The following is a 21,095-nucleotide window of genomic DNA, read 5'->3' on the forward strand; positions in this document are numbered from 1 at the left end:
GCCACCTAGATTTTTAAGGAATTAAAATGCATGTAACGTTTTTATATTTTCTCATCAGTATTGATTCGTAGGTGTTGCTATCAGGCAGCAGATGGCGCTGTGGAGCTAAGCTAGTATTAACACAAGGCAAGAAGAAGAAGAAGCTTGAACAGGAAGCGTGGACAACGTGCTTTTATTGAAATTGCCGGTGTGTTATATCTACATTACTAAAGCAGTTGTAAGTATCTATTAATGTCATTTCATGCACCGGGTCTTACGTTGTATCTCAGCCAACACGTTCTTGTTGCCATTCATGAAAAGACATCTGAACACTTTTCTAAAGCAAATTAACGTCACCTGTTAACATCTTCCTTGTTTTTTTCATTCACAGCACTATTAATTAACGATGAAGCACACCGAGGAAAAGCATCTCTCCCTCTTTCTAGACGTTTGCTGCCAAAATGAGGAGCCGCGTCTTCCGCTGCACACCTCCATCGCCCTGTTTCTCCTGTCCTACAGCGAGTGCAAGTCTTTCAAAGTTTTCCTCGTCTTCACCAGACCTGCCAGCTCCCAATCACTGAGGAGTCAGCTGCCAGAGGGTTTGGAAGTGTCTGACGTTCAGTTGGAGGCTCTGCCGCAGTTGGTGAGGGGCTGCCGTCGGCCTGCAGTTCTGGATGAGACTGGGATGCTCTGCAGGGCAGGGCTGGCGGTGGTCCTGAGACACGTCATCAACAAGGCCCTGGAGGCCGACCCTTCTAGAAAGGATGTGTTGGCACTGCTCGGCTTCAAGAAGACCTGTCTGAAGGCCTGTGCTGAGGTCAGTGGCAAGCAAGGACACACGTAATCAAAGTGCAAGTAAACAAAGTCCCCTGATGTGTAGCATCGATCATGGTGGGGGGTTTCTAGCACAACTCCACCTACTTGTGATGTAGATGGCTGCTTTAAAAGGTTGAAACTTTAGCAAAACTTGTTGTGAAGTTTATTGCGAGGCTGGGGCATTTTTGGCTCCAGGCATTTATGAAATCGCAGGAGATTTGACCCTTTGACTCCGCATCTATCACTCAGTGTGTACAGGTGTGCGAGCAAATATAATGACTACATAATCATCATTACTGTGAATCCAGATTACATAGTGGCATAATGCTTATGTGTTAGCCTGTCAAAATACCAGTAACACTTGATTTTATCTTCTTTTATCTTTTATCTTCTTTTCAGAAAAAGGACATCATTTGGTTTTAATCATAGGGACAATTGACAGTGTTCAATTTACTTCCAAATGATTCATTCTGATTAATTGCTCATAGAACCCACTGCAGGTCAGCATACAGTAAATAAAAAATGAAAACACATTTAGTTGGGTTTCAATGAAGTAGGTCATTTAAGGAAGTTCCTCTGGAATTCTGCAACGGCTTATAAACTTATACATCTAACAAAAGTAAAATAATTGCCCCACAGCTTGTGGTACTGTTGAGTTCAACGTTACTTCGTTCTTCACCAGTGACTTCCTCGGAGATGTTAAATATTCACCTTTTTAAAATAAAGCATTATCATTGTTGTCGTCGGTTGTTCTCAATTCTGATCTAATTCCTCACCTGATGAAATTTCCAGCCCTCACTGGATAAACTATTTTACATTGTCTAGCAAAGTTTTTATTCCAAATTAACGTTTATTTTACTATAACAACGACGCAATATGACCAGGGTCGATGTACTATTACAACATGTTGATTGGGGTTTGGTTAAAGTGTCAGCAGCATCATACTTAGACGGATAAAATATAATATGATATATTTATAGAATATAACGTATCGCAATAATAAACAATTAAACAATGATCTATTTTGAGCACCTGCGGCATTTGACCGTAAACATCTTTTCTTTCCTTGCACTCAGGTGAGCAAGTGGACCAGACTGTGTGAAATTGGAATCCCCTCTGCTGTTGAAGAACACCTCAAAAATCCCACCAATCAATATCAGCAGCTGCCTCTCTCCATCCTCACCCTAGAGCGGAGGCTCGCGGAGCCCGTCAAAGTCCACAATGACGACAAGATACGGAGACAGAAACTCCAAGAGCAGAGACGGAATGAAAAGAACGAGTCCCCTGAAGGCAAAGGGAACCCGGACACCGAGTCCAAGCCCGGGCGATCGCCTCAGGTCAGTGACAGACTTGAGCTCAGGGCGGCTCTGGCCAAGCTGTCCGTGGATTCAGTTCCAACTATGACCACCAGAGAGAACTCTGAGATCAGGAAAGTGAAGACCACAGACCTGCCTCCGCTGCAGCATGTGTTTGCAGAAGGACTGTACTTCACTCTGACTGACCTGGTGCTGCTGCCATGCATCTACCAGTACTTGGTAAGGGCCTCGGAGGTCATGATTCATGTTTGAGTGTTGTCAGTAATGAACCCTTGTGACTAAGGATCCTGGTCTTATTACTGCCTTACGTTTTTGCATAATTAAGGGTCATGAATACACGTCAAATGCTTTTAATGTGATTGTTAATGGTTATATTTCCTCTGTCAGCCTTATACTTTACATGCATGACACACTGTGAACATTATAAAATTTACTGTAAGCAATATACTCATTATTGTGCTGTGAGCAATGAAGTGAAGCCACGCAAGGCTTTGTCTCAACGGTAGCACACGCGACTTAAGTCTGCTGTCACCTCGTATAGATACATATACGTGTATTTACAGACTCATCTTTATTATGATGACTGGTCTAATTATGCATGACTTATGGTTTTGACACTCTGGTCAGGGTGAGCAGGCAGTACACCCAGCTCCTTTCAGATCCATCCATGCAGAAACTTGAGTTAAGAAGACTCTCTGCATCACACTTGGCGCAGGTTGTGCTCTCAAAGGGGGTCTAGAGCCACCTGGCACAGCCTGATAACAGTGTATGGTAGGGTTTCTACTCTAATGCAGCAGATTACTTTTTTCTTTCTCTGCAATGGATCAATAATTGGTGGGTGTTTATATTGACCTTAAAACTCTTAGCTTAAAAAAAAAAAAGAATTCTGCAAGCTCATGAACATTTTCTGAATATTCATGACATAGAATGATCGCATAGTTTACAGGTTAAGTTGGTAGCAGCAATTACAGTAACTGCAGTGGAGATCAGAGCGTCTATTTAGTTCACTGGTGTATTGTTATTGATCAGGAATGCCGCACTGTCAACCAGTGAAGTGGGTCTCAACCTCCATTTCACCCTTCAGCCGCCTCCCAACTATTCCTCGACTGTGGGAACCGACTGAAGTTCTCACAATGAGGCTTTTAGTAGTCAGCTGTGCTCCAGTGGTTTCCAGTTTCACACTCAGCCTAGCGTGTCTCCTTTTAACGGCCACATCACTGTCCACGAGACATGCAGCCACGTCGGATGTTTTCCGCTCCACCCACATGTCTCACTACGGAGTGTCTCTCCCCCCCCCCCCCGGGTCTGTGTCCCCGTCTCTGTCTTCCGTCTTCCACACATAGTCACACACAGTGGCACTGCGCCTCTGATCATGTCTCTGTTTGTGTCTTTACCCTCATCTTCCTGCCAACTCTGTTTTGATGATTGTTCTTGCCGGCCCCTCGTGTCTGTCCGACCACCAGTGTGATGAGTGAATTCTAGTGGAACCTGACGTCTCGCTCCACTGGAGATGACGTGTCAGATGAGTCACTTAATCAATATCTCTTTGTTTTTTTTCTCCCTTTTCTCTTTCATTCCTTTTCTTTCCTTTGATAGTGTTCCCTTCAAGCACATGCTGCGAGCTCTCTGCACCAGCTCCCCCACCTGCTGCGTTGGTACAGCCGTGTTCAGGAGGTACCTGGGGTCCTTCGGGCTGCCAAGGAGTGTGGCATGGCTCTTTCCATCCCCCAAGTTCTCATGTCCAGCCTCCCGGGGCCTTCAGCAGAGGACGTCCAAAGTAGCCTATTGGAGCTAGAAGAAGACCAGGAGATGACCGCGCAGCCTCCCTTTGTTGGCGGCCCCAGGCCCACACTGACCAAACTTCAAGTAAATTATAACATTTCCTTTTACTTATCATGTTGTTCCTCTCTCTTTCAGCAAACATGCTCTCACACCCGGTTCCAGTGTCCCTTCACAGTACAGGTAGAGGGTTTTAGGGCTCCAATTGGTTGTTAAAGGTGCATAATACGAGATCTAGATTGCCTCTCAACATGGCGACGCCTGAGCCGGGGGCTCGTAGCTAACGGCAAACGTGCTGACGGAGCTAACGGTGTATACCTGAGGGGGAACCGGAGCTTGGGTGCTATGCTTCTGCGACGACTCTGTCTGATGGGATGGCGTTATCGGCTGTAACCGCTGTATGAGAGCAGTGCAGAGCACCGGCCAAAAGCTAGCCAGGGGGGGTCACGCTCACGTGCACTACCATGCATTAAAAGCACTTACGGCCGGCCCGGCTAGGTCAACAAAGCACAGAGAAGCTCTGATAACAACGCACAGAGAGGGAAAGTCACTTCATTCTCTGCTCAGGTAGACATTATTCCACTATATCTTTAATAGTTGCTCCCTGCTTTATTAATGCTCTCAATGTCGTATATTGCTCCTTTAACTGTTATCAGTGTAATTTCATTTACCCATTTTCTGCCGATTGTGCCTTCAAGAGTGTATCTCTAAGTTCATGTTTTGGCTTCTGGCAGACTCTCTTACTCGTTAAATGTTTTGCCTTTCTGCCAGTGCTTAACCGTTAAGTGCTCTCAGTCACAGAATTAACATTTTAAGTGGGCTTTTTTAAGATGCTTGTCTGTATACATGATTTTCTTCTCACAGTAATTTTTTTTACTGTTTTTATTTTTTATCAATCAATACAAACTAATAAAAAAAGTAACCAGTCTTAAAAGAATAATATAATCTGTTTATATCAACAGTATTGTACTGCCCTCAGTGCATTGTAAAGTGCACTGGATCCTGTGGCCACTTGCAATAGTGCCGACAATGCACATTCAGCTTATGCTCATTTCAGGTGCAATAAAAACAATGAATCCAGTCCAAAAGAAAACAAAAGTTTTATAGTCAGACTAAGTAGTTTGTAGTAATGGCTCAAAATCTTATTGTAAAGAGACAAGACGGCACACAACAGTAGCATAATGTGTCCACGCTCTTAAAATGCAGTTCCCTCAGGAAGCTTTGGCCAGAGGCACACAACACACAGTCACACAAATGTATAGGATTCTTTGCTCTACAGCACACCAAATATTGCCGCTGCACTATTTTTTTTTTTCTACTAGCTTTTCCAGAAGGAGATAAGCAGACCCAGCTGTTCAAAAGGAGACTGTCTCCTCAGCCCTGACTAACCTCTCGCTGCTCTAAGCTTTCAGACTGTTCACTTGGCCTTGTTGCTCTGCTCTCTCAGCACAGATATTCCTGTGATGTCCTGCTGGCTAAGTGTCGATAACAATGTGTTGTTGTTGTTGTTGTTGTTGTTGTTTTTAAAGATGGGAAGAGAGCAAAGGGGAGAACGCAGTATTTGGACAGTTTGGATGAGGCGGATGTGTGAGCTGGGTGGTCAGGATGGGATTTGCCTTTAACATGCCATGCTGCTGGATTGAATTTAGACGGGCACAGATGTGCACAAATGACAGTTTTCATAGCAGGTTGAAATCAGACATTAAAACTGAGAGGCATGCCTGTACACACACACACACACACACACACAATGGCCACCATTCTTTCTTTGACTAGAGGGATTATAAGGATGGCTGCGTGTCGCCACCATCATGTCTGCACTGCAGCTGTTGTGTTGTCTTGGCCAAGGGGTTGGTGGGGGTTTGTGTGTGTGTGTGTGTGTGTGCGCGTGTGTGCGCATATGTCCTCGTATATGATTGTGTGCATCCCGGGGCAAGTACATGGTGACAGAGAGGTCTGCCGTCTGACACGCGATCCCTCACTGCTGCTAACCAGAGGCACCGGACTCATCCCGCTACTCTATCCACAATATAAATGGCTCATAAACTCTCCCTCCTACTCACTTCAGTTAACACACACTGATGCATGCCAGTCAAACTGCCTGTGCAATGAGCTGTAGAGGCGCAACACTGTGATCCTAATGTAAACAAAAGAGTAGCCCCGCTACCAAAATTCGAAATCCAAGACTAACACCTGCCTGCTGTCACTGACACGTTGATTGACAGGCCTCTAAACACAGTTACTAACATTAGCCAAAAATTCAATTAGTAAAATATGGGGGTGGTCCAGAGAAGGAAGATTAGTGAGTTAACAGGATTAGTTGCATTTTCTGTTGGCAAGTCTAGTCTGTCTTAATTACATCGCCCAATATCACAAATCTGCCCCAGGGGTGTTTGACAGTCTGTACAGCATTCAGCTGCCTCTGTCATTTTTTGACCCTCGATTTGGATAAGGGAAAAACTCTCCAAACTACCACTACCTGCTCTCCACCACGTAACCTGAAAAGAGGACGCGCTACACAAACAAACAGGCAGCAAACCTGAAGCACAGGATTCACACGGATAGGAGACGGAGACAAACACACAGAGGGAGACGGAGAGACACGAGGCAGAATGTTGACAGGAAAACTGGTGTGCCAGAAACTGTGATTACTGAAAGTCGTCTGCGTCTGTCCCTGACCATGGAAAGTGAAACTAAACAGCTGTGTGGCAGGTTACTTACTCCTTACGGTCCTCCGTTGGGCAGGAGGGTTTGGCCATTGCTTGTTATTTGAGACTCGGCTCTACCAGCTTGTATGTAGTGTCCATCTTAACTTCAGAGCATGACCGGTGCATCGGGAAAATGTGGCCTAACTGATGTCAACGCTCGATCTTTTGAACCGCAGTGTTGCAGCTTGTCCTTTTGCACAGATCTTTACTTGCCAGGATGCCATTGTGCAAGGCATCCACAGTATCTTTTAAATGTGTTAATGTATAATAACTTACCTTCTTTTAGTGTTTCAATAAAATGAGATGTTCAGTTAAATCATTAACAATCATTTTGGACCATGGCTGTAGACACATTGTGTGTTGGATGAGTTTAACACTGAATCATTTGTTTAAATTAATTTTTTAAGTCTGTTAAAACGGTTAAAATGGTGCTGAGTTAACGAGGGTCATTTTGAGGCTGTAGTTTATGCTGTTTTTGTGTCAGAATGCATTACATTGTTGTGTGCTTGATGTGTTTGCTCCTCCTCTTAAAGTAAATTAACTAGAGGAAATATTAGAAAGGAAAATGTTGATTATAATGTAATGTTACGCAACACTACACAATTCAGCCCCAGGTTACTGTAGTCAACACACAAACAAAGGAAGTAGTGGTGACGGCAAAAGAAAAATTATTTTTAGTAAAATGGTTTATTCAGGGCTGTTGTTTTGTGTTGCATTACATCACGCAACTGTTAATATTTGTGTAGCCTTCAGTTTATGTCGTCGAGTTATTTCTCTGTATATACTGGGTAATATGCTCTGATAGGAGGTATACTGCATATTGCACCTTGATAATACTATCCTCTGTAACATAGATGTTTGTTTTTTAAGTTGGTTATGATATTATGCATTAGCACAATCAATTGTTGTAGTGGTAACTAAATACACACATTGTGACAGCATAAAAGACTTGAATAAGGCCTCACATTAGTGTGATTTAAACGAAAAGAGTTAATATTGTCAGAGACCACAATACTTAGGAAATTAAGAGAAATGTGGCTGACATTCTGCCTGTACCACACACCTCTTTTACACCTTAATCATAAGATGATGTCATATTTATTAGTGGCCATGCAGACCTATTGTCACATTAGATTAGGTAGTCCACTGATGGCAAATATGCAGCTGTTAGAAAAGATTTTCCCTGAAGAGATCTTTTTGTATTTAATTGTTGGCAGCGATAAAAGACTCTCTAGACATTTCCTGCCTTTTATAGACTGTGCTGAAGCACAGGCTTACATTTGTAACCCTCTTATCATCAGAGAGAGAAGAAGAAAGGAAAGTGCTTTGACTTGTGTGCACTTTGAAGTGTTTCTCCAGCATTTTGCTGAAGTGGATTGGATGCACAGGAGTGTAGTTGTGTTTGTCTCTTGAGAGGAGTATAAGTGCAGTAGCAGTGGCCTTTTCTCAGGTGTAGCCTCAGACCAGCGGGAGCAATGTAACAAAGGGGTTATTTAAGAATGGCACTCTTTAAATCACTTCATTACCGCCATTTGGACCACTGAGCCTGAAGGCTGTAGAGGGGTTTCTATGGTAACTTGTGTATTCGTGTGTTCCTCCCTCAGGAAAGTGGCATCGAGGCCGTGTTCACGCCTCACCCTTGCCCTGACTGGACCCTCCCATGGGACAGCTTACCAGGAGCCATCAGCCCCACTGAAGGTAAAGTCAAATCTCTGCCTTGTGGCGTTCCTGTTTGCTTTCTCCATCTTCCTCGGGCCCTTCTGCCCTCGCAATCTCTCCTGTTGCTCCTTTGGCTTGTTTCCTTTTTGTTTTTCTGTTTTCTTGTTCTTGTTTCTAACCCCTAACTCTTCCCCATCAGCGTTAAAACCTCTTCCTTTCATCATTTTACCTCCTCACTCTTTTAATCTGTATGCCTCTACATCGCACCTACTCCCTCTCTCCTTCACCCTATTGCTTGGTGAAAGTCTAGACAAATTGCTACTGACACTATATATGAGGAATTCTCTTAAATATTTCCATAAAATCTTCCTTGTATGTTGCCTGGTGATCTTCAGTGGCACCGTCATGCCCCTAAAAAGAAAAAATATGAAGCCACTGACACTTGCAGAGTGTTGTGTTGAGCCTCAGCTGGATGCTGTTCCCCATGAGGCCCCCCTAATGAATTCTAAAGTGCTTATCTTGATGTGTTGTTCTCCTTATTTTGTCTTGCGAAAGTGTGAAATAGGTCTTTGACTTAAACAGACTCGGCACAGCAGAAGCCCACAAAACCAATGCGTGCGCACACACACACTGAAGGCTCAAATAACGATTGTGCGACGTGGAACCTGTGCATGTGCCTTAATGGTTACTGATTGCAGTGAGAGTATCTAATAGGCAATGGAAGGGTTGTTGATTGCTGCCCCAGGTGGCACCGGTGAAGCAGGGAGAAGAAATCTCAATGTTTCTCCGGCTCCCTTTCTCTTGCCTGCATTGTTTTTCTTCTTACTTGTGAGACGTCTGCGTCGGTAGCGATGCTAAATGGTATGAATGCATGTGTTGGAGCAGCAGTAATATATCATTGTCATTGTTTGTAAGGAAATGGAGGGGTTCATAAAGACGAGAATATATACATGATATGAATATTTACATGTTTCATTTTCTCTTCATTGTTGGGTTATGCCTTCATTTCTTGCATCCTGTCCTTTTCACTTATTCAGGAAATTTGATAAGCAGAAGTTCACGCTCATCGCTTATTCCTCCACTTATCAGATAACAGGAAATTGAAGCTGGAGAGGTATTTCATTATCAAGATGTCCGTGTGTGTGTGGCACCGCGAGTTCAGCTTCTTGCCTCTCTCGACTCTAGTGTCTAGCTTACACTTCATTACCCCCGTACAGTGTCATGTGAATAAACCTCCGAATAACTTTGAAACTAAACAAGAAGAATTGTATCGGAAGTAAACATAATCTTTACTTCTATTGTACTTTTTAGACACTCGGTTACAGTGTGTTTCACAAAATAATTAATGGGAATGTTTAAACTGAGAGAATATACATGATACAGTGACCTCATGCTATGTTGCTGTGTCTTACCTGTTCACTGAAATCCCCAATTTGCAGATCATCTCTTACTTATTTTGCTTCGACTCATAGAACTGCAATGATTCAATGATATTTTGATAATCCAATAATTGTTTTTGTCACTTTAAAAGCAAAAGTGCAGAACATTCACTGGTCCCAGCTACTGAAATGTGTGAGAAGCTGGTGCTTTACTTTGTCATGTATGATAATAAAGTGAATATCTTTGGTTTTTGGACTTTGGGAAACTTTAACACACATTTTATTGGCAATTTCTAACTATGATTAATCTGTAAAATAACTTGCAGATGAATCAATAATTTAAGCAGCCCTAATAATTAATATCACTTCATTGGTATGTATTTATTCATTGATTCATCAAACAACATTCACCACAAATACAATTTATATTCTACGTGAACCATTTTCCGGTGGTGTGAATATTCCATACACATCAATCCAGTATGACCTTCATTTGAAAGCTTTAATTGGTTTATGACTTGATTATTTTTATTACATCTACAATAAAGTCAGCAATATGAGGACAGACTCACTCTTTACTAACTCTGTCCGCACATTTGGAATCATTGCCCTTCTGTATTGTTCTGAAATGAACGCAATGAATCGAAGTGGATGAGAACAGTGTAGTGGTAGTATAGTAGCTGTGGTAATGTATTTGAACAAAAAGCCAGCACTTTAACTTGATAGTCATTGTTTCAAATTGAAAATGCTAGATTAGAGTCAACTCAATGAAAAACATCCTCATTTTATGTCTATATTTTTGACTGCACTGTACTAGCTGTAATTTATAGCATATTCATGTATTCCCACTATACAAATGGATCATCTGCTTCTATCCCTAAAACCCCGCTGACATTTCAACAGAAGTGCTCTTGACGATGTGGGCAGTGTATCTATTCTGAGAACGAGAGAGAGACTACGTTTTAGTCGGCCCACTTTTGTCGGCACTCTGCATGATAAACGGCGCTGTTGATATCTCCTTCTGCAGTATTAGGCTTGTAGGTAGGCAGCCGCTGTGTTTCAGTGCTGTGTAATTAAAGAGGAGCAAAGACTGAAGGCAGACAATTTGTACTGAACCCCAGCGCGTGGGCTTTCCCATCTATGTCTACCTATGACTGCACACATGCCCACACCCACAGGGAAGGTTTCCCCTTACATATGCATACATATTTCCATACCTGGAAACACTAATATGACACACATTTGAAAGCTGGCTTTTTTCTATGTATTGACTTACCATTTTTATGTAAGTGCATATACACTATTTGAATGGTTTGGTTCTGGCTCTGTACTTGCATGACTGAATATAAGAAGTGGACCACGTCACCCAGTGGTTTATGCGCTGCCGTTTTGAAGCCTCGTGTTTTTGTCCGTCACCATCTTGGTTAGTTTTAGATTTTTTGCAACCACAAGTGACACAAGAGGGTGGAGCAAACAAGTACAACCGAACGCTGAATAAGACATTTTTATCCGACCCAAAACATTACAATTTATTTTCATGAACTGAAAAGACGCTGTGAAAGGGTTAAAGTTGAAAGACAAAAACACAGATGACTCCCAGAACAGACAACACCGTGGTAGCGACATGTCAATCACAAAATAGCCATCATTTACTGAATGAACCTCGTGATGTATTGAAGAACACTTGAAACTAGCGATTGAGACCATAAACACAATTTTTACAATTTATAATAAGGTAATAAATCAAGTAATCCTTATACACATCTATACAGTCAGACTTTTTTTTTTTTTTACGTCAAGAGGAGTCGCCCCCTGATGGCCATTAGAAAGAATGCAAGTTTAAGGAACTTCACTTCACTTTTCAGACCCGGGTTGCTGCCTGACTCCAAAGCATTGGCTGTATAGTGAAAACAATGACAAGGAGGTCAAAGTGCTGACTTTTAGCTTTAATTTGACTGTTCACATTCAGTGAAGCGTGTAGAAATTCCAGCCCTTTTTATCCATATTCTGAAGGGTAAAATAGGCTACAATTTGCACAGCCAATATGTGAATGTGAACACATCCAAACGCCCTTAAATCTGAAAGTCAGCACTTTAACCCCGTGTCAGTTGTTTAATTTCAAATCTGTTATGCTGGTATAGAGCCAAACAATAAAGACCATCACTGTCTTGAAACTTTATGACTCCACTGTTGGTTTCTTTCAGACGTGTAGTTAATATCTACTTCTGCAAAACAGAGGAAAGATAATCACACATTCATGCACCTCTACAACACTATGCCTTATTTAGACATTGCTCAGTGTATTGACCCATTCATTGGTAACAATAGTCACTTATGCTCAGGTATATTCAGTGTAGAGGAACAAAGGGACCTCTGTGCATGGGAGCTGTTTATGTTGTTGCCCCCACTGTCTGCAGACACATAAACAGCCATGTGAATACAGGGGCCATTGTATGGAGCAGTCGACGTCTTGTCTGCAGCGCTTCACTTAATAGAGGGAGGAGGGGGAGGCAGCCCAAAACAAAGCGGGTTAGAATGATGGAGTGTGTTACAGTGGGAGATTGAGATAGGGGTGAGACAGCCTGGAGAGAGACAAGGGTTATCAGGAGAAAACAAGGCAGGGAAAGAGGGGTGAACGAGACAATTGGGCATAAAAAGGGAGGGCTGGTTTGGAAACTGCATAGTTGTCATGCTTGAGACCTGCTGCTGTTCCGACCTCGGGTTGTTTTGGTACAAGGAGATGAGATGAGTTCACACGTCTTCTTCTTAGGTTACGACAGTATGACAGAAGTTGAACTACTGGTGTGAAAACTGGCCCAATTTGTCTTTTGTCTCCCTCCTTCGACTACAGCAGAGATGTCATTGAGATTTTTTTAGTCTTTGGGTTTGGTAGAAGTAGAAGAAAAGGCTGAACAATTAGATGTCTTCTCACAGTTTTTATTTTTTTTCCAGTCATAATTCAACATCTTAACATAAAAATCTCTGCATAAACCAGGCAACCAGCGGAGACTCCAGTAAGTTCCTGTGCCTCTCCAACAGATAGTCCAGCAGATAACCCCCTCTGACACCACAGTGAGGTGTTTTTACATGCAAGGATTAAACGACAAGATATTAATTAGTGAGTGTTTGAGGTGTGGGTAGATTCTGTTGCCTTTGGACCTACCTACAACAAACAAAAGTAATAAATTGCTTTTTACTATTGCAATTTACTATTTAGCATGTCATCTTGGATGTCACATGGGATTCTCAATACATTTTATAGTATTGTACAGTATTAATAGTAGTAACACAAACTGTGGAAAAATATGAATACAACTGTTTCAACGCTTTAGTGTAGAACATTTGAATCGGTACATTCAGTGGTGTTTGCCTTGAAGTGAAAGAAGGATCATTTCTGAAGGTGCTTTTTGCTCATCCAAACTGCAAAGACAAAACAAAGATGGATGACCAATTAGGCTTATTATCAACATACTGAACTACTGAAAACATTACACTTAAAAATAGGATGCTGAGAAAACGCGGAGAGGTCGGCTTGACTGAAATGAGAATAGCTCGTCCACTTTAAAGGTGTTTCAGTGAGCCTGGGCCAAAGTTGTTGCTAACTTCTCTTAATTCAATTCAATTCGATTCAAAGAAGCTTTATTGGCATGATAATTTACTCGCCAAAAGGCAAAATTCCCTCACATTTGGCAACTAGTGAGTGCTCATTTTGGACTCTGCTTTGGACAAAGCAGGCCAGCTGTTTGCTCCTGTTTCCAGCTGGCTGTAGCTTGATATTTACCGTGCAGACATGACAGTGGTATCCATCTTCTCATCTAACTCTTGGCAAGAAAGCGAATGAGCATATTTCTCAAAATGTTGAACTATTCTTTGAACATCCTCCATATTCAGTCAAATTTTCAATTTCCATCCAAAGAGTCTTCTCAAAAGGGAATATTTAGAAATCTTATCTGTATTTCTTTGTTTGTTTTTTTATAGCTACACATTGTATGTTACAGGCTCAAAAACATTTTTTGTTTCACGCTTTACTGAAGGGTTGATCAGCAATACAATGGCCAAGCAGTGCTAAGTGGTTTCACAGCTTTAAGAGGTGGAATTAAAAGGTGTTTTTTTTTTTTTTTTTTTTTTAACTATGTTGCTTCAAGCTGAGCTTCAACTTTCTACTCCTTCACCTTCTGCGTCATCTTCATCGTATTTGTGATTTAAATCCCAGTAGAAATGTTAGCCACACCAGAAGTCCAATAAGTAGCTAAACATCTGTCATGTTTAGCTTCCAGATGCCCCTCAGATGCTTACCATATTGCTTCTGGAATAGGAAGACCTATCTGTAAGATGCATCAAAGATAAAATATCAATCCAACAACAACTTTCAAATATTTAATTTTGTACGTGGAGATGCACTTTCCCCCCGCCTGTGTTTATATTCTGTGTTCTGATACAGTGACGCTGCGTTGATTTCATCCACTGGTAAATCAGTTTGGCTGCCTGTAATAGATGTGATTTCCCCTCCGGCATATCATCGCACTATAATTTAGATAAAGATTATTAGCTGGATTTGACACACAACCAGATTTATGAACTTCCCTTTACGTTTTCTTTATTTCCTTAACAGTTTCTCTCAGCTGCACTTAACTCTAGTGCATTATCGTTAACTTTAAATGAAGGAACATTGCAAAGATTTCATCTTCCCACTCGTTACATTTTATTTTCTTTTAAGATGATCATGACACGACATCTGTTACATTTCATTGCTTGCAAGGTATTTGTAGAAGTAATTATCTTTATAAGTTATAGTCAGAGTTGTGTGTAAGGCTGTTTTTAACAAAAGATCAGATCCGATGAGAAAATCATACGGCTTTGTTGTATTAAATGTGTTTTTCTGGATGAAGTGATAATGTGACCTGCCGTTCCCATCAGCTGTATAGAGCTTTTAAGCTGATGAACATTTAGCAGCTTAAGAGCCAGATATTTCCCTCAGGACTTGCTGGAGACAAAAAAAACAGAGCTAAAAGGAGAGCAAATATTTCAATCCCTTGCCAAGTGGCCAAAAACAAGACTTCAAAAGAATTCTAATGTTGTTTTGCATCTGCTGGGCAACTGTTTGCACACATGTTCTCACCCATCTCTCTGTATCCCAGTCCTCATGTTTAGTGATGCACCTTCAGTAGTGAATGAGGGATAAGATTTGATTGTAACTCTTTGAATCCAAAGTTAAACGCATATTGAAGTCATTTACATCCAATTCCAGAGAAAGTAGAAATGTGGTTGATTGAAAACATTTTGATTTGACTCTGTCTGAACACATGTACATTTCCCTGTCTTATCCGTGGAGCTTGTGCACAACACTTTAGTCGTCCATTCAGAATTGGAGTCTGTGTACAAGGCTGTTCTTTCCTGTCCAGCTGTCAGGCTGAATGGAGCTCTGCTGAGAGAAACGCAGCAGGCTTCGTCACAGGTTGCTTTAACTGCTAGCCTTCACATTACTACATAAGCTTAGTCGAGAGATTATGTTGACTGAATCTCCCCCTTTCTCCCTCTGTGTTCTTTTCAAAATGCATTTTTTTGGGGGGGGGTTGTGAGTTCAAAACAAGTGACACGAGTAAAGTCGAAGCAAGATCATAAAAAAAAAAAAAAGTGTCTGCCTGTCAGATTCTTGTCAAAAGGCGCTTGCCATCCTTAGGCTTCTGTCAGACACATGTCGAGGGTAATCTAGGTGGATGATTAGTCGCTTGATTTTCACCTCAAACACTTTCTATGCACACACAAATTCTACTCATACCAGTCTTCGTTGACGTAAGCCTGAGTCTTGTCAACTTTCACAAATTCAACTCTCCCACTTCGAATGCTTGTAATGAATAAAATATTCCGCCACTGAGTGTCTCGTAGAATATTTGATCGGGGGAAACGTAGAGTTGCAAAGGAATTAGTAGGACTTGCAACAGTTCTTGAAGAGCAAATGTACCAGACAAGCCTTGAACCCTTTGCACACATGTTCTTGAGACGGGACATTTCTGCAAAAAAAAAAGACTCATGCTAGCAGCTCTTTGAGGCTGTACTGCACAACTGGTGCTTTCAGTTAAATGATAATGTCAGCTAACAAGCTCACAGTCACAATGCTAACATGCTGAATGAAGTTAAGCAGTAAAATGTTTACTTTATTCACCATCTTAGTTTAGCAAGCATAGTTTTGCAGGGATCTGACTATTAACAGTAGTAGCATGGTGGTGCTAGATGAAAAGTCAATGCACCGCAAACTTAATATCATTTCTACTGAAGTGGTAGAACGTTGGTACCATCAGTAGGCTTCATCTTCGCAGGACACTCAATATTTGTGCAATATTTTACAACGATTCCTGCAATAATTATGGAGATGTTTTTGTCTGTTGTGGTGCGGTCGTCCAACAGAACGACATTGCCTAGAGCCACTCGGCTAGCATGGCGAACAGCTGCTTGTGTTTAAGTGTTTGCCTTCAAGGAGAGGTGTGTGTTCATTTAAAGCTGTCAGTGCGTGCGCAATTAAAGGTAAATTGCCTGTTATTAAAACCAGAGATCATAGAGTTTTTGGAGAGCATATGTTAATAACACAAATGCATAGATGTGATTTGATGAAAATGTTGTTATTGAACATTAGCCGGGGTATCAGTTTATACGTCGTGCTGGCATTTGGTTAACACCTCATTCCCTTGGGCTTACAGCTCTAAACAACAGGCTCTGGCTCCCAAATCACTCCTCTCATTCTCAATTAATTGAACTCATTAGAGGCTTTAAATTGGAGATTTAAAGATACGCAGTAAACATGGGACCAAGCACAACAGACAGCCAGCTTTGTTACTCCCAATTAGAGGGATAATTGGCACTTTATTTCAACGATTCAAGTTCAAACACATCTAGACTCCCTGGAGTTGTACCGCAGAGTTTCACTATTTGCAGCGATGTTTGAGTTGTGCCTATTTAAATGCAGAGCCACTGGCTGCCTCCATGATGAGCTCCCTGCAAATGTCATATCATGAATATTCATTTCTCTCCTTAGTTTTGTTTTGTTCAACAATCTCTGGTGAGGCATTGCAGAGTTGGTATGGAGCAGGGAGAAAATTTGCCTAACCAGTACCTGCTTTCAGTGTGTTTCGGATTACATAGTGTTTCTTATGCCGTTTCACTCGTCTCATAATTAATTACTGACTCGTGTTTTCGGCCCTGAGGAGAATGTATAAGTAAATCTCTCCACATGCTTTTCTTTTTGGAGCACAGTCTAACACGCTTTGGCTATTAATATATTTAAAATGTTTCTAATGTAGAGATGACATTTGAGGGAAGATTGTATGCAATCACTTTTCTTCTCGTTGTTGATCATTTTTGACTTTTGCCTTCATAGAGATGTGCTTTGGTCTTACTCAGAAACGATAAGTGCAGTTTTATGGTATCCCCTGTGGTGGAAAGTAGCAAAGTACATTAACACAAGTGCAATATTGAGGTACTTTACATCCATTTTCTACACTTCTACTCCACTACAATACATTTTGTTCTTTTTACTCCACTGCATTTTAGTTACTTTGCAGAGTCAGATAAATGATACAAAATAGAATTGACAAATACATTAGGATGTATTTTTTTATAGGTCAAGATAAGACAGGATAAACAATAATTAAAGTAGCTCCAACTCCCTGTTCTAAAAAGTTAAGCAAAAGCAAAAGCATGCCTTACACTTGCATTCTTTCTAATAGGCAACAGATTGTATAGAAATCTATGAGATGACCCTTATATGCATATACAAAACTAAATAAAACAAAAATATCTCAACAGAAAGTTTCTCACTATTATTACAGTAAAGAAAACAGATCTGCATTTGTTACACCTATAAAGCAGAGGGTGTAGCAGAAAATAAATGAGTGACACATCCTGATTTGATGAATAATATGTTCCACTGTGGTCCTAAAACAATTCAGTAACTCAAATTAGCAACTGAAAGTTCAAAACAGTGACATGATAGTTCATTTGGAAAGATGCTCAGTACATCTGTCGGTTACATTTGCACAATTTGTGGCTTGGCACTTTAGGAAAGACGTGTTCACGCAGAGACTGTTGTTCATTTACAGAATCGCAGAACAGGTTTGAGTGAAAAGCAAGTTGTGTGCGTTTGTACTTTCATTTTATCTGTTGTGTTTGTTTTATATCTTTTTGAATATCTCCTTCTGTCTGCTTTTCTTCATCTTTTCCCTATTTCTCTGTAATAGTTTACATCTCTTTATTTTGTCTCTCTATTTATTTCTGCGTTCCTTCTTTGCCTGCCTGCCCTGCAGTCTCATTACATTAATCTCTCGCCCTTTTTACTTTCTCCTACTCAACCTCAGTCCATAAGCACTGCTTTAATATTTTTTATTCATTTTCACAAAGTCGTGACAACACAATTAAAGCACTTTACCATTCCCACCACTACATGTATCGCTTTTGTATTTGTTCTCCTCCTCGTCCCTAAAAAAACGTATCCTATTGAAATTCCTCATTTTGTCAGCATGGGCAAAAAGAAAAGCTTATTATTATGTTCTGCGTCTGGTGAACACTGTAATAGATTACGTGTCATATTTGGTATCAGTTTGTGCTGTGAGATGCTCTCCTGCTGTGGCAGGGACCTCCCCCAGTGCCCACATCTGATTTGGCTCAAAAGAAGGTTGTGTATGGATTTCGGCATGTGTGTCTCAGCTGTCTGTGTTCAGCATCTTGTCGTTTAAGAAGTTTACCCTCATGTTTTGTACACCTGCATGGTGTTGGCTTACTGCCATAGGGGTGAGTTGTCATTATGTGTGTGTTTTGTCTGTTTCTGCATCTGCAGATCATTTAACAATAAATATAAATCACCTAAGTTGCAGGGGCCTCCATAGCTCTACATTTTTTACATTCTGGTACCTAAAAAGAGCAAACTTTTGCACCCCAGTAGGTCAACAGGTGCGTTGGAGATAGCCTATGGTCGACAATACAGAACAAAAAAGCTTCCGCACACTGTTTTCTTTACCTGCATTAAGAGATATTTTGTGACGTTTCGGCACATAAACCTTCTTCAGGAGACAGATGCATTGTCACTAAATATCTCTGAATGCAGGTAAGGAAGACAGCTTGCGGGAGTTTTTTTGTTCTACATTCTGGTAACAATAGTGGCTTTTAAATAAACAATGGACCCGTTGCTATGTCCCGCCCTCGAACTCAGACAGACCAATCATAGCGTAGCACCTAATGAATCGACTTTCAACCGGATTTCACGCTAGTGATGGCGAAACGTTGTGCAATAGTGACACTCGTTACCCGGACAGGGTAAAACCTGTGGCGCTAACATTAGCAGAGTACGTTAGCACATCATTAACTACCGTTAGCACTTCTATGCGCAAGCTATTGAAGGTACACTGAATGTATGCACATGCTGATTTTTGCCTTATAATGATTGTAACAATGAATAAAGACCTACCCGGCTGTACAGGAACATTGCTGTTCCTTAATCTCATTGTCTTCTGTCTCGATCACCTGGTGATGTGATGGTTCACTTTTACACTGTGATCTGTAGGATCCCATTTACATTTACAGTACTGTATTTTAAGTACAGTGTGGGCTCCATGTAACGTAGCTCTGATTAGTGAAATCATAACTCATATCCTCTCAGTTACTGGCACAAACGTATCCTTTTTCAACATTTTACATTGTTTTAATTGAGTTATTTTGGTTTATATTTTGTGAGAAATGTTAACAGACAGAGTTAGCCAAGATAAAGGGGACCTGCAAGAATTGGAGAGTAACAATAGCTTCCATGAAGTATTTCTTTATTTTCCTTTTTTGGTATGCAGGTGGCTCAGTAAGACAGAATAATGATTCATCTAAATCCTGCTCCAATTATTCAAAGGGCACATGTAGTGTTTGTGGTCAATCTGTAATCCCATCAATCTCGTCCCACTTTCTTGAATAAGAATACCTGTGCAGTTCCAGAACATTTGCAGTTATAACATGGAAATATTTATATATTTTGAGACCAAGTGTATACTTTCTATCACTAAAATACATTTTTATAGCAGATAAACCTAAAATAATGAGTCGAAATCTGTCAAAGAGTATTTGTTGTGGAAACGTTCCTTTCAAACACCAGGAGCCTCCCTCTGCAGTGACAATACAAACGTATGCACAGAATCCCTTTATTTCTCTCAATAGAGGGGCCCGGCTTCTGGCAACCCAGTGTTTCTGTAAGAAAACCAGGAAGAGCAGGGACACCAGCTGCCTGGAGTCCAGCCAGCCTTTATTTATCCTTGAGTTAGCACTGCAAGGCTAGGGCTAAAAGCCATGCTGCCTGTGAGATTTTACAAAGGTGGCAGGCCAAGAGGCTTTGACACGGCCCTCCAAAGATGCCAGCGTTGTGCCACTTACTCCCTGACTTTGACAGCTCCGGCAGAGTACAGAGAGCAAGGGATGCAGGGAACGAGAGTGCACTGAATAAAAAATGGACTACTTAGTGTGCAAGAGCAATAGTGGGGGACGGTTTTCAAGAGACACAACAGCTGGAATTAAGTATTTTTCACTCTTTATTTTTTAGAATACATGTATTTCATTCATACTGTTGTTTAAATTATTTTGTATACATTGAACTTAGTGCTGAAGAAGAGGGTAGACCATAACAGAACATTTTGCTCCTTCTAATTAATTACAGTTCGTCAGTTCAAAATAATTGACTTGATGATGCTTATTCTGTGGTGCTTAAAAATATTGTACTTGCAGAATCGCAAGTATTTTCTGTTCATACCCATACGTTTGCGTGCCATACTTACTTCAGAGATCTTTTTTCCAAACCCAGCCAGACACTCACACCCCAACAATATCCAGGGAGGCAATGAACGAATACATCTTTAAAATAACAAATATTAATGACAAATTCCCACTAGAAGTTCCCAATGCACAGGTGAAGTCTTTTTTAGTCTTCCAATCAAAGCGCTTTAACACTACATGTCATCATTCACCCATTCACACCCATTCATGATGGCAGGGACTTCCATGCAAGGTGCCACCTGCCCACCAGGACTATCCAGCATTCACACAACATTCACACGCCATTATGAACATCTCGTTTTGTGATTGTTTTGGCCAAAACATGCAATATTATCTTGATAAATGTTCAAATTAATTGAAAAATCTGAGTTATCATTTGTTATTGAGGTCTCTTAAGCCTCCTTTTAAAAATATTTTTTCAGTTGAAAACATTTATATTCCAGATACGTCACTATAGTTCACAATAAATACTCTGTGATAAGGGAAACCATCGTGTTGCCATGATGAATGGAAGGGTTGGAGAGGCTCTCTGTTGTGCTTGTTTTCGGTTGTTTTGACAAGTCCAGTGAAGTGAAACGATGTGAAAAGGCCGAGGGTCTCCATTTAGACACTTTGGCATGTTACAACACATACCGTATTATTGGCTTAGGGGTAATACTTCTTTT

At 41.0% G+C, this 21,095-nt stretch overlaps 1 protein-coding gene across 3 annotated transcripts in view; it reads left to right on the forward strand.

Annotated features, from left to right (window-relative positions):
* The first annotated feature begins 133 nt into the window (after window positions 1-133).
* gstcd (glutathione S-transferase, C-terminal domain containing) overlaps window positions 134-21,095 on the forward strand; it is a 49,108-nt gene continuing 28,146 nt past the window's right edge. For all 3 annotated transcript variants that reach the window (XR_004213621.1, XR_004213622.1, XM_031871411.1), the window contains exons 1-5: window positions 134-217; window positions 371-796; window positions 1,872-2,330; window positions 3,708-3,977; window positions 8,203-8,296. Coding sequence is in view for 1 of the 3 variants with exons in the window: in XM_031871411.1 (XP_031727271.1) it covers window positions 386-796; window positions 1,872-2,330; window positions 3,708-3,977; window positions 8,203-8,296 (1,234 nt within the window). In the remaining 2 variants the exon portion in view is untranslated. The remainder of the gene's footprint in view (window positions 218-370; window positions 797-1,871; window positions 2,331-3,707; window positions 3,978-8,202; window positions 8,297-21,095) is intronic.

The sequence above is a fragment of the Anarrhichthys ocellatus genome, unplaced genomic scaffold (assembly GCF_004355925.1).
Source record: "Anarrhichthys ocellatus isolate YVR2014 unplaced genomic scaffold, GSC_Weel_1.0 scaffold58, whole genome shotgun sequence".
Lineage (NCBI taxonomy): Eukaryota > Metazoa > Chordata > Actinopteri > Perciformes > Anarhichadidae > Anarrhichthys > Anarrhichthys ocellatus.